General features: G+C 42.1%; 2 protein-coding genes across 6 annotated transcripts in view; one reads left to right on the top strand and one right to left on the bottom strand.

Moving 5' to 3' along the window:
• LOC144051863 (cell adhesion molecule 1-like) overlaps window positions 1–13,846 on the top strand; it is a 321,818-nt gene that overhangs the window by 22,823 nt on the left and 285,149 nt on the right. The gene's annotated exons all lie outside the window — the stretch shown is intronic.
• The window catches only part of zbtb16b (zinc finger and BTB domain containing 16b), a 28,463-nt gene that overhangs the window by 4,019 nt on the left and 10,598 nt on the right, over window positions 1–13,846 (bottom strand). The window contains exons 4-6 of one of the 2 annotated variants that reach the window (XM_077565404.1): window positions 13,397–13,483; window positions 3,365–3,535; window positions 458–625 (exon numbers count right to left, since the gene is read on the bottom strand). In XM_077565404.1, the coding sequence (XP_077421530.1) occupies window positions 458–625; window positions 3,365–3,535; window positions 13,397–13,483 (426 nt within the window). The remainder of the gene's footprint in view (window positions 1–457; window positions 626–3,364; window positions 3,536–13,396; window positions 13,484–13,846) is intronic. The other variant, XM_077565405.1, reaches the window with a different exon arrangement.

Below are 13,846 nucleotides of genomic sequence, written 5' to 3'. Positions count from 1 at the left end.
AAATCCGGAAGAAAAAAAACTTTCTATTGGTTGCTGCTATATGACATCACTTCTCTGTGACACACTTTCAAACGTCCTTATTACGGTTAAGGTCGAGAAATGTGTTTAATTACCAAAGACTAAAATAAAGCACATTTTTGCTATAATTAGTTTTAGTTAGTTTTGTAAACATAAAATGTAGTTTCAGTAAAAACATTTTTTTTAAAGCATTTTCATTTTTATTTTATTTTGTTAACGAAATCTTTTTCTGAATTTAAGTTTTTCGTTTACTAAAATAACCTCACTTGATAACAATACTAGTATCTGTATTCGCTCATCCATAGAATTACTTTTAGTCCGGACATCTTCACTTATCAAGCACAAGGTGCAAGTTTGTGTTGTTTCAAATGCAGCTGAATAGACCCATGGGGCGCTAGCGCAACCGCTTCGTGGCGTGAGCGGCCATATTGGCTCTCACCTGTGTGCACGCGGTAGTGCGTCTCCAGCTGGTGTTTGAGGCTGAAGCGCTTCCCGCAGCTGTTGCATTCGTAAGGCTTCTCTCCCGTGTGGATGCGCTTGTGGCCCCTCAGGGTGCCGTCGTCTCGGAAGCAGCTCCCGCAGAACTCGCACTCGAACGGGTGATCGCCTGGAAAAACCCAAACGCCGCGCACACACACGCACAAAAACTCATGTCGTGTCAACACAACGGCCTGGGCGCCGACGCGGCACATTATCTCGTGAGGCTAGCTTTATCCTTGGCACGACACGTCGGCTTGCATATGGAGCCGTGTCCGAAGAGTCCAAATAGGCACGTGTGCCGTCGCACGTTGCTAATGTTGTGACGCGAGGACACTCCTCCCGGCGGTCGGCTAATGGCTAATAAAAGCCCCCCAGACGTGCGCTGCTCTCGCCTCTATACTGTAGTTAATCTATTTCTCTCCTCGGCTGATGCCTTGACTCATCTCCAATGACCTATGTGCCTCATTATCTCAGTGGCCACAGCAACAAGCAAGGCCCAGGATACATGGCTCTCCTCATTACGAGCCAATTCTCCCCCAATATAACCCCCGCCGACCCACCCACCGCTGACATTTACAAAATGTTACTTCCAAGCAGAATGGCATACAAACAAGCTACGCTGTCACGGCCAAAACTCCCCTCACTTCTGTCTCTTCACATCAATTATGTATTTCTCCCGTCTAGACATCAAGCCGTCCTGACAGCTGAGAGTGTTATTTAAGGTAAGAGAAGAAAGGGGGACATCTCCTCGGCAAATATCGCCGCCTTTCTCGCGGCGCTAAAACTCACCCTGGCTCCAACGCACAAGACAAGTCATTTCCATTTGCTTTTCCTTCAATATTTATTTGGGTTCCCTCTATCGCCTGGCGTGAACCACACTGGAACTGACAGCCGTGAATTTGCACAAGCCCCCGACGGCTGTCTAAGAACCCAAAAATATAAACACGATGAAATTGCCCAAAATAAGCACCGGCCATGACGGTACAGTGCTGTCACAGCAGAGGTGAGTCATCTGATGCAGAAGCGGGCCAGGAGATGATGCGTGCTAATCAATTAACGGAAGAAATTGAGTCATATACAAAGAATAAGCGCCGATGTCTGTGTCTCGGAACACACTGTTGACTGCAAAGTCTGCTTTTGCAAAAAGTCATTTTGATAGAGCTATTTAGAGTTAATGGGACTTGAATGTCAGCGATAACATTTTGAAGTTCACTTAAAATGTCTAGAAAAGTACAACAAAACTTCAAGTTCAAACCCTTGCTGGGCTTTTTGTGTTTTTTTGAGAAGCCAAGGCCAAGGGTGCCGGTGATTGCATGGAGGAAATGTTGCATGATAATCATCTTGGTCTTTTTTTTTTTTTTTGTCTTAAAGGCACAGAAAAAAAATCCATGTCATATGTAAAATATCAAAATCATTTTTTTCACAATTTTCTGCCCAATTACCGAATACGCCTGACAGTGACCTAAAAAGTCTGACCTACCAATCCCGTTTTTTGCCGATCATATTTCAAATCAATTTTAAGGGAACAACCAACTGACAAAAAAGACCAATGAGTTTCTTGTCATTTTAGAATATGAACTGCAATTTGTGTATATGTATTTGGGGTGTGCATCTCTCAAGTAAGAGATCATTTGACATGCATCTCGATACCCTGCAGATTATGATTCAAGGACGGTACATGTTAAAGTGGAACAATTCGGTTTGATTCGATACACTCGTTTTTGATCAAAAGTAAGTTTCTAATTCAAATCGGTTGAAAACACCCCTAGTTGACAACATGATTACTAGCGTGAAAATGACCCGAATGGCACAATGAGGCCAGCGTCTTAAGTGTGAGTAGCTTTACTCAATTTTAGTGTCATTATATAGTGTATTGTTGCTAAATGTTGTTTTAAACATTAGCTGTAGAGTCAGTTTTTATACACTTTACAATATTCTGCATGTTGAACGATTAATTGACAATTAATCAATTATATCAATTTGATTGGTAATTAATTATTTCTGATAATCAATTGTTTAGATTTGTTTTTTGTTTAAAATCATCCAAATGCTCGCAATTTAAGTTCCTCAACAGTTAATATTTTCCCATTTCAGTCGTCCTCCATGAAAGCCGACCAATTATCTTTGTTTGTACACGGTCGATTTGAAATGTCTTCTTTTTTTTTTTTTAAAGGGATGGAAATGTGTTGTTTTGTTTTTTGTTTTTTTACTCATTAACTCCCAGTCATTTTTCACTGAAGCAATCTCCTTCGCTCCTGACTGTTTTACTTGATTTTGACTGATTTTGCAAGACCCAGTTTGAGTCAAAACATGGAACCTACTAAATAAACGATTAGAGTCTCTTCTTTCATCAGGAAAAATCTGTTTCCATTTTGCAGCAATTAGCATTCAAATATCGTCAAGTTTCGTCATTATTCACAAACCTCTTAAAAACACTGGGGAAAAAGAGCTGGTTGCAACATGGCCCTGGTTGATCTCTTATACTCTGCTACCACCTGCTGTCCGTTTTTGTAATAACTACCATTGCTTAAGCCATTCTTTTCAGTTCAGAGGTTGCATTAAAGCCTTCTGTATGCTATAGCAAAAAAAAAAAAAAAAAAAAACATAAACGTATAAATACATCTTTGGGACCATGGCAACATTTTAAATATAACGTTTTTGGGGGGGGGAATTAGTTAAGAGTCATGGAGCAAATTGTATTGGACTCGGGTTGTCCCACCATATTATGATGGCGTACAATTCCACTGCATCTCACCGAGAGCTGTGACTAATATTTTGTTATTTAGCAACACGAGAGAGGCTTTAGACAGCCATTTCCTGCCTAGGCAGCAGTGAAGGCGCACAGGAAGGCGGCGTCTGTTCTTACCAGAGTGCGAGCGCAAGTGTCTTTTGAGGGTGGTGTGGCTTGGGAACGGGCGCTCGCAGTGGCTGCAGATGTAGCTGTGCATGCCGGCGTGGACCTCCATGTGCTGCTGCAGGCCCTTCTGGGTCTGGAAGCGCTTTGCGCACAGCAGACAGAACACCGCCATGTCAGTCCCTGGAGAAGGCACAAAAGGAGAGACGGAGGCGCGCGGTTATTTCAGTACGGCGCGCAGACACGGGGCCTTAAGTGGGGAAACTGGGTCACTTCAACTTTGTGTGAGTCCTCGGAGGGAAAAGCTTCTTTCAAAGAGCAAGTGTCTCTACCTAAACCAACTCTCCTAAAAGCCCGCGGGCGCTTTCAGCTGTGAGCCTTTTATACGTTCTATTTTCAACCATGAAAGTCATTGTTTTCCTGAAGAATTTCCCACCCAACGTAGCGCATGCCAATCACACAATCAATGGCTCCTTCCCGCTATGTTAGATGTGTAATTATTCTCTTGGTTCCCCATCAGGAGTCAGCCTCAGCCTGTGAAGTCCTCGGTGCTAAAAGAGCGGCTGATAGTGGCTCCGCCCTAAATGATGCCTACACCGTGCACCCTGTGCAGAATGTTAAGTAGTGATATCAAGCCATTAAAGGCAGGACTGCAGAAAAAAAAACACACAATCCAGTTTAATCCTGTGTGTGACCTGGCATCTCTTTGGGGCTGCTTTCCTGTTGCGCCGAGTGTGGCGAGGAATACAGATGGGCGGCCGCCGGCAGGCTCGTTTAAGTCAAAATGGCTACGAGACGTGCATCCTTTGGCTGTCATACAGCTCGCCGCTTGATCTACGGGCTGTGGACGCCGCCACTCCAGATCCACTCCAAAAAAATCATACGTGCGGTAATGCCGAGGAGCCGACTAATCTGCGGCTTTATAGACACAGAGAATGCCTCTCCAGACAGTCGGCCATTCATATGAGATTATGAGGGTCCTTATTTGTCTTGTCTGCTCAGGTTTCACATCCTCTCCCAAACCTCGCTGCGCCTATCGCTCCTGACTGAGATTCAATCAGACATCTCCAGCGGAGGATCATTAGTAAACACAGGACTGTGCCAGCACTTCATTGGAATTCAAGTGGGGTTGCTGTGTCACATTTAAAATGCAGTCTGATGAGGTCCACTAAATCAAATCATTTGTTACTGTTATTGAAGTGCCTTGAGGCAACTGGCAATTAAATTGGAATTAACGCAGGGGAAAGGGATGCAGGGCGCTCATACTAAAGAGGGAAGAGTGTCAGCCGACCCGCTTTTGGGTTCAATCAAGTTAACGGACGAGAGACAAAGAAACAAATCAAGCCCGCAAAAACATTCAACGGGCATTGTTGTCTTAATCTTGCGCAAACAAATACGTTTTTTTTTGGGGGGGGGGGTGTTGTGCAATCGTGAAGAAGATGGATGACTTATCATGCGTGTGTTTTTCTCGCATCCCTGTAAAAAAACACTAATAGAAGAGGCTCGTCTGTAATCATTAACAGCAAAAGGACGGGATGAAAGGCATTCCCTGGTCTTAACAATGGCGCAGGGAGGCCATCCACTGGATTGAGCTGCACCTGGTACAGGCTTCGGGGCTGCGGGACCGCACAAAGAGCACACAATGAGGTTCAGGCCCTTATTGACTGAGACCATTAGTCATAAGCTCCGATTGCCACCCCCACCCCCACCTCACCCGCTGTCTTTATGCTGGCCACTAATGACCCGAGCCCTTTCTCGCCCACGTATCACAATATTTGAGTTGAAAGACAACGGAGTAACCGCTCTCAATCCGCCGTACCATAAATCCTTCACCGTTTAACCGGATTTACGTTTTGTGCGACTCCGTTTGAGACCCATCTGCATTTGAAGACTTTTTCTTTCCTCATGTTTGCTTTATCCAGCAGGGGGCGTGCTTTCTGCTCCAATGTGTTCCAGTCTGGTCAGCCTGGACTTGTTGAATAACACATAATCCGCATATTTAAATACTTCAAAGCCACTTTAATTATCATCCGTCCACATGTTTGACTAAAAACGTTTTTTTTTGTTGTTTTTTTTGGTGCCATCTGCTCAGACGTTTTGACGTTTTTTTGTGTGGCAAAATAAAAGCCCGCCACAAGGATGTCGTTCTTGAAATCTGGTGATGGCAGTTTCCGGTTTGTTCAAAAATAACTTAACAACAAAGTCAACTTTCCCAGGCAGCTCTTGTGTATCGCGTGTTGTCTTGGTGGCGGCAGCGTTTTGCGCTCTGTTAAAGGGATACTTGACTCACTCAGCCATTTTTAGTTGTACAAAGTTCATATTATGTCCAGAATTTGATAACTTCATTACTGTTCATGTACAATTACCAGGGGTGTCATGCAATAATTTTTTTTAATCATAATTAATCGCATGACTTCAATAGTTAACTCACGATTAATCGCAAATTTTATATCTGTTCTAAATTTACAATACAAATTAACAATAAAATATTTTTTTCTAAGTTTTTATACTCTTGTTAACATAAACGTGGAAAAAATTTTAAACTAATAAAAATATGGCCATGAATTTTTTATAACGGTATTAAATGTTCATGAAAAATTACGTTATCACATTAACTATAGACAAAATATTATCTTCTTACTGTTCAAAATGGCTCAATGAGTGAAGTATCCCTTTAAATTTCCCTCCAAAAAGGATTTGAGTTTTTCCAATAGACTTAAGTGCAGAAGAGCTAGTTTCTGCTGAGAATAACTAAGCCCTTAAAGTTGGCTGTGATTGCCCCCTGCGCTCTCACCCTTAACCAGACAATAGGCTCGGGATTTGGGTTTTAAGGCACGGTATGACCCCCTGACCCATGTCCCTCAATAGGGTCAATAGCATATAAGCAGCGGTATTTCTTTAAGGCCGCAGTTGACTGACCCATTGTGTCTTGAGGAATGGCAGGAATGATTTACTCGCGCACTTTGCATTTAACCCCGTGCGAAAGACTGCACAAGTGGGTTAATAATTCAGGATAGGCCGAGGTGGGGATGCTATTTCGGCACATCCTCCGCCATGCCGACGTACGATCACGTGACTAACGTCTTGGCGCATCTGCCTCCGAGAGTGGCGAGTCAGCTCCGGCTCTCACGTTGCCCAAAAAAAGAGAGCAAAGCACGTGTCCAGGCAACCGGATAGGCTCACGCTCCGTGTTGGGGTGAAGTGTTGAAGCTAATCCCTTCATTCACAAATAAGCGCAGCCTGTTTCTTTTCACACCGCAAACAAAAGTTTTCCCACCCCGAGGATCTGCGAGTAAACCCCACTGCAAATTCAACAAGAGATTGTATTCATTGACTGCCCGGATGCCGAGTTCCGTCGTCTTTGTTTTTTTCTTTGCAGTCACGAGGTTTATTTTATTTTTTTGCGTGGCTTTACTTAATTTTTAATGAAACACAAAAGAGAAGTACAACATTTTTCATCTCTTTAGTTCAATCATTGATAATTATATTGGAACTTTTAAAGTTGAACGCTTTCCGCAGCTCGATGTGCATCAAAAGGATTAATTCCCAAAGTGTCTTTTACTCTTTTTCTTTGGCTTTTTATGCCCCCACATCAGGCTAAGCAGTGATTCCAAAGAGGAAAACAATGATAATCATAGAACAGCAAATTTTATTATTATTTAATTTTACCTAACAGATGCTAATAACAAATAATTGAAAGTAAAGGATGTACTTTTACTTTATTTCACTTATTTTATGTAGCCACTGTGGACGAGTGGTTAGTATGTCTGCCCCACAGTTTTAAGGTGCTGGGTTCAAATCTCAGCTTTACTTGTTCTTCGCCGACGAATTCCGATGACTGATTAATTGGCCAATTAATTTAAAAAATACATAATGAATAAGCTTTTTTGGGGGGGGGGTTGCCTAAATGCTCACGTTATATCTATGAAGGACTCTAAATTGCCTGTAGCCTAGGTGTTAATGTGAGTTTGAATAAAGTAGTCAAGTCAAAACTTTTCTTGACAATGTTTTATAAGTCGGTATTTGGATTAATGTTATTTGTGGAATGTGAATTAAACAACAAAATCCACCCATTTTTATCCATCTCTGGGGCGGCCATTTTGCCACTCGCCGTCGACTGAAAATGACATCATGTTTCCGAAGGGCTCAGCTTGTGAATGTCACATGATCAAACCCAGGAAACAAGTGAGCCGTGATTGGCCCTTGCCTGATCCCTTAGGAACTGTGATGTAATTTCCAGGCAAAATGACAAAAAAGTGACAAAATGGCCGCCGCCCGAGATGGATAAAAAACGGTTGGATTTTTCTGCTTGTGTCCAATCTACCCTCCAATCTCGGAAACCCTGAATTCTATGGATTTGTATTGCATAGTTTTACATTTCTCAATGTTAAGGTTTAGCCTATTTTTTTGTCTGAGGAAAAAAAAAAATCTGTGACAAAAAAAAAATATGACCAAAAATTTTCAACAAAATTATCTCTGGACTCGCCCAAGTCATTTAATTAACCAGTTTCCACTTTAATTCCTACCACCTCCCTCCATGTAAGGGGAAATAAATTCAACAGTTCACAATATTACATCACGCGCACCAGTTAGTGTCGTCACGTAGCAGGCAGCGTCTCTGTCCCCGGGCTGCGCTCTGCGTGTGCGCGAGGTGAAGCCTCTCGGCTCAGTTGAGGCTACACACCTCGCATGACCCCGCCAGCGTTCAAGTCACTCCGCTTACTGTATGTGCTCATGCACACGGCTCCCCGCTGAGGAGGCCACTCTACACGCACACACATGCTACAGTACCTCAAACAACCCCGGGCTCTCATCGGCCCACTGCTAATCTACCCGACGTACCAACAAACCGGCTCAATAATTAATGCAACAAAGGCTCCGTCGCTCCCGTTTTGAACCATTCGGCGCAGCGGTTCGCCGCTTGCCTAACCGCCGCCGCCGTTCCTGGAATGTTTACGCTTTACTCTCTCCATCTAAATAATTTTCACGCAATAGAAATCGAGCGGGGCCACGGGGTGCTTTTGTGTATCATCACAGAGCAAATACGTTCGGGGGCCAAGTAGTGCACAGTTCAGTCTATGGGGAAGATGTCGGACGCTAAAAGTTCTGCGCCTTACAAAGCTGAATGGAGCTTCAGTGCTGTTTAATTACAAGGGCCGGCCGGGGCAGGAGGTAATGTCTTGTAATTCGTGGCCACAGTGCCGCTGCTGTGAGTACACAAACCCAGCACTCAAGTCCCGAGCCTTGAAGGCAAGATGACAACAAGACGTGGCCGGCCTGGTTTCAAGCACTGTCCATTTCGCCACAGATATGATACAATCTCAAAAATCAAGACGGCCCCAGAGCCCTTCTTGTTGTTGTTTTTTCACCAGCTCCGACGGAACAAGCGCCTTTGTTGTGCGAGCGATTCGGAGACGGATCCATTCTTTTATTTTGGGCTCTGACAAGTAGGTCAGGAGACTATGACAGTGCTGTGTTGAGGAGTAAACAGCAGCACATGATGTTGTTTTCTCCCTCTCAATGCTGGCACCAGCAGCAGCAATCCTTCCCACCCCTTAGGAAGTCCTCATGTAGCCCTTCTCTACCCATGCTACTTTCCCACAGTAATGCCCCCCCCCCCACGCCCCCTCCCTCTTGCTCTTTGATCACAGCAACCCTCGGCCGTTCACCTCTGACATATCAAAACGCCAGAGAGACCTGTGACAATTCCAACTAGTCCCAACACGGAGGTGGGCAACAGCTGCTCAGCTCTGACAAGTGTTAATCTACCAAGACCAAACTCATTTGGGCCAATTTAAAAGCACAATGTGTGTGATATTTACTCCACGTAACCCCTCCTCTTCCCCCCCCCACGTACACAACCTGAACACCGCCGATTAGATTACCTGTCCCGAGAAAAAAAACAGAATAGGCTCGTGCGTCACGCCGGGCCGAGGTGAGCTCATGACAAAATAAGAGAGTAATGCCCCGCTGTACTCTGCTCTTGATAGCGCGCCAAGCTTGAAAGCGAGCTGGGGATGTTTACAACTCAGGGGGTGACGAGGGTAGAAACTTCTGGGCATGGACGACAGCCCTCGTTGGCATTAACTATTCATACTGTGTGTGCCACCTAGAGTTACAGTTACATGCCAACGCGCCTAAGAGGGCGATCGCCTTTCTCTGACAGTATATATATATATATATATATATATATATATATATATATATATATATATATATATATATATATATATATATAAATCATAAATATATAATTCATAAATATATAATTTTGACCAATTTTACCCCTTCAGACACGCATTTTTTTTCTGCTGGACAAAGATAATTTTTTACTGATTTTGACTTTTTTTCCCCCCCCCCATATAAGAAGAACATGGGGAAATTTTTTTTTTTGGGGTGGGGGTTATATCATGTTTTTATTTGTTATAGTGAACACCAAGGATAGTAACGTTGAAACGTGTTGTAAACTTACCAAGCTTATATGGAACATTTAACATCCAAATTATGAGTTTTTATTGGTTTTGATATGCAAATATGCCATGTCCACTGCAATCATCTATGGGTCTGAAGGGGTTAAGACCCCATTCAAGGTGACTGATTTATAAAAAAAATTAAAAAAAAAAAAAAAACATTTTTCAGCTGTTTAAAATTTTTTTTTTTGCAGGCAGCAGCATTTATCAATTCAATCCTTATCTACACGCAATGAAACAAAATAAACATAAAAATCGACTTAACCCTCCTTTTTATTGATTTTTTTTCCTCCTCACAGAAACAGCAATAAAGTTTATGGGGTCATTCTGACCCAGGACATGTTCTTACTGTATCCATAAATGCCAGAAACAGATAAAATCCTAATTAACATAATTTAAATCACTATAACTCAACTTGCTAATGTGAAATAAACTATTACAAGGTGCACTAGGTACAGTAGTAGGGATGTAACGATATTGGCAATATCGTGAAATCGCAATATTAAAATTGCCACAATGTCGTTCGTCATTGTCGTTGTCACAATATTAAAAGCAAGCACATCTGTTAAAAAGGCAAGGTTGTATTCCACTTGTGCAGTTCTAGCACCCTCTGGTGGTTAATTCAATATTACAGTTGAATTTTAGTTAGGAATGTTTTGGCCACTGCGGCAGTTATCCTTCCCCTAAATCGGTTGGACCAGCAAATATTTTATAACATCTCCGTCGCAAAACATTACTTTTGACCCGCTTCAGCCGAACACAGCTTTGTGAATTACATAGAACATATTTTGCGCCGCTAAGCCAATATGAGCATGATAATAATGTCACATGACAAGCCTCTTTCTTTGTCACTGCTGTTATTATGTACAATAAAAACACAACATTGTCCTTTTTTTCCCCTAATATTTTTTAGAACAATATCAGGAGATTTTATAGAGTATCGTTAGCTTGTTTTTACATCGCCAACCTCCCCACAATATTGTGCTAATTAAAAAAAATCATGAGGTTCATATCGTGATATTTATGACATTGTGATGTTTGGATATCGTTGCATCCTTACTAGGTAGGATGACGACGTCATTAAAAATAAGTTTCCGTTTTGTTTACGTTTGCCATCTTTATGTGGGTTAGTCCACATAATCAGAACTTAAAATGCAAAGTGAGCTGCTGTTAAGGCTAGCTAATGAACAGAATGTACATGTTAAAAACCACTCTGAGCTTGAACACTATATCTCTTATTACGTATAAACAAGCAAAAAAAAAAAAAAACTGCAATAGTGTGGATGTAGGCCTTATCTAATCATGTTGCGTTTCTTCAGAATCCCAATCTATCTGAATCATCAACTCCTCTGCTGGCAATTCAATTTCAAAATCAACTTGTAAGGCCTCATTTCAAGCACTGCCCCCAGTTGTGAATAGTGTTGATGCTAACGCTAACACAAGATACATCCCAAACCACGCAGGGGTCTATTTTTTGATCTCATTACAAGCCAGTGTACCACCGAAGTGACTGGAGCTTTTATTTCTAGGATACGATTACGACACGCCGTTGCCTTAACAGAAACAAACAACGTTCAGCTGCCTCTGCATATTTCACATGATGTTTTGACGGGTATCAGGTTAGCCAGCGTGCTAATAGTGACTTACGTCACTGGGATTTGCTAGCTTCGTGTCCTGGTGGCTTGGGAAAGATTCACAAAATGGCAAACAAGAAAGGAATAAGACAGCAGAAATAAATTCCATTGTTCCTTCTTGTTGAGTTGATTTGCCTCCAGGACACTTTGGGTTTGGATGCTCTTGCTTTAGCGTGACTTTTAATTGAATTGTGGCGGGTGCTGTATTTAGAACCCTTTTTGGGGGAAACACTTGATTCCCTGAAGAAATTACTCATAAAATGAGAATGAACCTTAGCCTGAGGCTGTACTGAACCCAGCGTAGCATCCATGTCATCTTGAGTCAACCAAGCGCTAAGTTCACTTGAGGTCACCACGGTACAGTAAACCTGTCTTTTTACTGTGAGCTGTGTAGGTACAATTGCATCATCTCCCAAGCGTTACATCATAGCAGCACGACAGATGTGATTGTTCTTAACATGGAAGTCAAAGTTGCTCAAAATTCTCCAAAATACTTTAAAAATTTACTTTAAAAATTAAAAATAAATAAATAAAATCTTATGATATGCAAATCTACGGCCGCCGAACTGTGGATATGTGCCTATGGTTTTAAGTTGTAATATCAGAATTCATCACTAGATGGCAGACATGAGCTGCACTTACACTGTGTTTTATACTGCCCTGCAGACATGAGAAGGCCATTTTATTTTATTTTTTGTGGATTTGGACATATACTCAAAAAAACGTTTGAGTAAAAAAATATTTGGCTTATATATAAATAAATAAATCGGGTCGTTTTTTATATATATATATAAAAAATGTTTTGTACAAAATAACCCTGAAAGTAGTGGTTCGATTTTTTTGTGTAATATTAAAAAGGTTGAGTGAGTTGATTTTTGTGGATGGAAAAAAATGTACAAATTGAATTTTTGCACCAAATGTTGGTTTCTTGTTCAGCAGTTTTGTGCCATCCGTAAATATATATATTTTTTAATGCAAGAAAAAAAGAAAAAAAAATCCAGCATGTGGTTATTTTATTGTTAGCTTCCAACCCGTTGTTGTTGGGTTAGGATAGTGTTTGTTTTTTTATACTTTTTTTTTTTGTCATTCATCTGGTTAGGAAGTACGTGGTCCTATGTGGCCCCCAGTAGCACTGATGAAAAATGGTGGCCCTCTCCAGCATTTAAGTTGCCCATCCCTGCACTACAGTATAATACAGCATGAAAGCAATAAAATATATTTACAGTAGTGTGAGGATAAGCGGCATGGATAATGGATGGATGGTTTATAATTTCATTTTAATGCCATCCACTACCCAATATTGTTTAAACTAATAACAATTGTAACAATGCAGTATGTCACCGTGTCTTGAGGTGGCGCCTTCTTGTTTTTGTTATTCCTATACAGCACTTTTTCGTTTGGCCAGCAGTGTGATGCTGTGAACTTTGTTTGCGATCCAATTGTTTTTGCTGTCCAGCAGCGCCGTCCATGGCTGATCAGTCACCGTGCGTTACGCAACACTAAGAATTTAAGTATTTTGAGATACTTTATGCAAATCGGTAGCAAAGTCCGAATAAATTTTTGTATGGAATCGAATTTTTGTGACTAATCCCACTTTATATTTTTCCAGAGGATGAAAAAACGTTTTGGATGTTGTTGTTGACCTGAGATAGTAAAGTGGTGATGAGAAATGGCATGTGTGGCATGTTTGGTACTGTAATGCCAAGTGTTATTTTACAAAGCTGTGGTTTGTGTGCAAGTAGCACGCGGTGGACTTGGATACTGAGAGATATTAGCAGCCGACATGTGAGAGGGCCTCCCACATCCCTCTCGATAAATTATGGAGTATCATGACAGGAACAGTTGAAACCGGCCAGCATGACCAGCAAAATTCTGTCGCAAAGTCATGGGAGCAGCCCAAGTGTGTGTTTTTAGTGTGTGTGTGTGCGCGCGCGACGAACCTGTGTGCGTGAGCCGATGGGCATCCAGAGCCTCCTCCGAGGAGAAGGTGGCTCCGCACTGATCGCACACCAGAGCCTCGGCGGGAGCTGGGGGACACATTTGAAAAAGACAGCGTTGTGGTCATTTAGCACACTGAGTCACATCTACATCTTGGGATTTTTATTATTATTATTTTTGCTGTACACTTAGTGCTTTTCAGGTGCTCGCACAGCACAGAAAAGCAGCAATGGGACAAACGTCAGCGTCAGACAGGGTGCAACGGCCCTTTTCGCCAAGCTGAAGAGTTTTATTTACCATGCCCCCTGTTATCAGCTTCTGAACAGCGAGCAGACTGTCTGCCTGAGAGGCCACAGAAGGACTGGGTGTTCGCTCTCTACAGCAGACGCTTAGCGCCTGCGGCACGCCACTTTTTTTCGGCTAGGATAAACCAACCAACAACAAAAAAAAAA

Source organism: Vanacampus margaritifer, chromosome 5 (genome assembly GCF_051991255.1).
Source record: "Vanacampus margaritifer isolate UIUO_Vmar chromosome 5, RoL_Vmar_1.0, whole genome shotgun sequence".
NCBI lineage: Eukaryota > Metazoa > Chordata > Actinopteri > Syngnathiformes > Syngnathidae > Vanacampus > Vanacampus margaritifer.
This window is presented reverse-complemented; position numbering and strand designations above follow the sequence as displayed.